Genomic DNA, 2202 nt, shown 5'->3' on the forward strand with positions numbered 1-2202 from the left:
TACTTATACATAAATATTATTGGTGTGGTGATATATTATATATTATAATAATAAATAACGAACGCTCTTCGTTATACCCTTTTTTTTTATTGCCTTCTTTTATTAAAAACAAAATGAATAACTATTTGTTATTTTTTTTAAGTAATCCAAGAAGTTTATGCAATTTTGTGCCTTTCAGCGATAACTTAACTTTTCATCCGATATGATAAAGGTCAACATTTTGTGGGGAAACACAACATAAATATAAAACTCTTCAAACTAAATTTGTCTTGCACATTAAAATAACGAAATGGTTTATAAATATGAACAACAAATGGTATTTTTCCTCTCGATCCAAAATACAATCAACACATAAAATGCACCGATCAATATATATATATCGAATTTTCATATTTTAAGAAAGCAGCTTCAACCTATTTACTATTTACCATAATCGAAAGAATTTTATATTCTTCAAACTAAATTTGTCTTGCACATTAAAATAACGAAATGGTTTATAAATATGAACAACAAATGGTATTTTTCCTCTCGATCCAAAATACAATCAACACATAAAATGCACCGATCAATATATATATATCGAATTTTCATATTTTAAGAAAGCAGCTTCAACCTATTTACTATTTACCATAATCGAAAGAATTTTATATTGTTTATAATAAAGATTATTAAAATTAATTGTCATGAGATAGAATAAAAAACTAAGTGATGATATTGACAACTACCACCCAATGGTGTAGGTCCCAAATTTTATTAGGTGTGTCGGAAGAGATTGGGTTGCCGTTGGATGACCTTCGTCTCCTCCCAACAAAATGGGGGCAAATTTCATCAATACTATTAGGTTGAAATTTTGGGTATTACACGAACACCACAAAAAAAAATATATTTTTTTTAATTATATTCCCCAAAATTCCATTTCCCATAAAAAAAGTTTGATTTACCTTCATGCGCAATGATTCGTTTCGAAAGATAGATGAACAAAGATTATGTTAAAAAAATATAGACGTGATAATATGGTAATAAAGAATGTTTGTAACAAAGAAAAAGATACTAACTAATGCAAGTTACATTTTGTTCTTTCATCCAATTGTGTAATTTTACAGCGAAAAGCGAAAAAAAAAAAACAAAGGAAAAGTATTATAATCTCTTATGCGAAAACATTATTGTTAATGTCCACCGGCGAACATGTTTTGTTCAACACCGTCTCGAACCCACCTGTCTCATTGTCTCCTTCTTCTTCATCTTCTTCCTTATCTCCTTCTTCGTCTCCCATCTTGTGCTTGTCTGGCTCGTCAATGGTTTCTTGCGGTAAAAGTAACAGTTGCTGTGGAGCCGCCATTAGAGGCAATGTCGGATTTGTGTTCTTCTCTTTGTGTATGGCTTCGAGTTGGTGAAAATATGGGCAAGTCTTGGAATCCACAGGTCGTTTCTTGTTGCTCTCTTTCACTTTCTTGAAGTACTTGTTGATGTTCTCCCACTTCTCTTTGCATCTTTTGGCGCTTCGACTGTATCCGAGGCTTTGCATTCCGGTCGAGATTTCTTCCCACAGTGAACCCTTCGTTCCATTTTCTTGATAGTTGGCCTCGACGTTCGTCCTTAGCCTTATCAAGGCTTCAACCTCATCTCTTGGCCATCTCGAAGAACTCAGAGATAACATATAGCTTGAATCGCTATTGCTCGTCTTGCTTGCTGCTTCCACTATCCTTGTTTCATGTTTTTGGTCATTTAGAAATGCTATTGAATGGTCTTCCCGAGTTTGTTGTTGCGTATGGTTCTGCTTCTGTAGCTGCTGCTGTTGTTGTTGCTGTCCGGACACTTTTTGTAAGAAGGAAATTATGGCTGTATCTTTAGCTGCGGAAGCAGATCTCTCGTGGGCAATTATTTCGTATTCTCTGTTGATTCTCGCCGTTTCTTGGACCCTCCATGCTTGCTCTCTCTCGATTCTCTCCTTCTCGCGCTTCTCCAATGTCTCCAAGAACCTCTTCTGCATTTCCTCTTGCTTCTCCATCAAATCATTCGTCAACCTCTTGAGTAATCCCTTCCAGTATCTCCTCCTCTTCCTCGGCCTCTTCCCCTCCTCCTCCTCCTCCTCCTCCTCCTCGGAAGCGGTAGAAGAAGACGTCGAGCTCGAGAAAAGATTTAAGGACGGAACATTTCTTGCGAAATTATAAGGGTTCGTTAATTTATGACCAGAACCAAGTA

The 2202-nt window shown here is 35.8% G+C and overlaps 1 protein-coding gene across 1 annotated transcript; it reads right to left on the bottom strand.

Annotated features, from left to right (window-relative positions):
• Positions 1 to 1033: 1033 nt before the first annotated feature.
• On the bottom strand, positions 1034 to 2197 carry LOC104806076 (trihelix transcription factor GT-2-like; the record flags this gene model as incomplete). The annotated part of the gene is made up of 1 exon (XM_010530792.1): positions 1034 to 2197. A coding segment is annotated over one exon (1050 nt), but the record flags the coding sequence as incomplete, so codon positions are not given.
• Positions 2198 to 2202: the final 5 nt, after the last annotated feature.

The sequence above is a fragment of the Tarenaya hassleriana genome, unplaced genomic scaffold (assembly GCF_000463585.1).
Source record: "Tarenaya hassleriana unplaced genomic scaffold, ASM46358v1 Cleome1166, whole genome shotgun sequence".
In the NCBI taxonomy this organism is placed as follows: domain Eukaryota; kingdom Viridiplantae; phylum Streptophyta; class Magnoliopsida; order Brassicales; family Cleomaceae; genus Tarenaya; species Tarenaya hassleriana.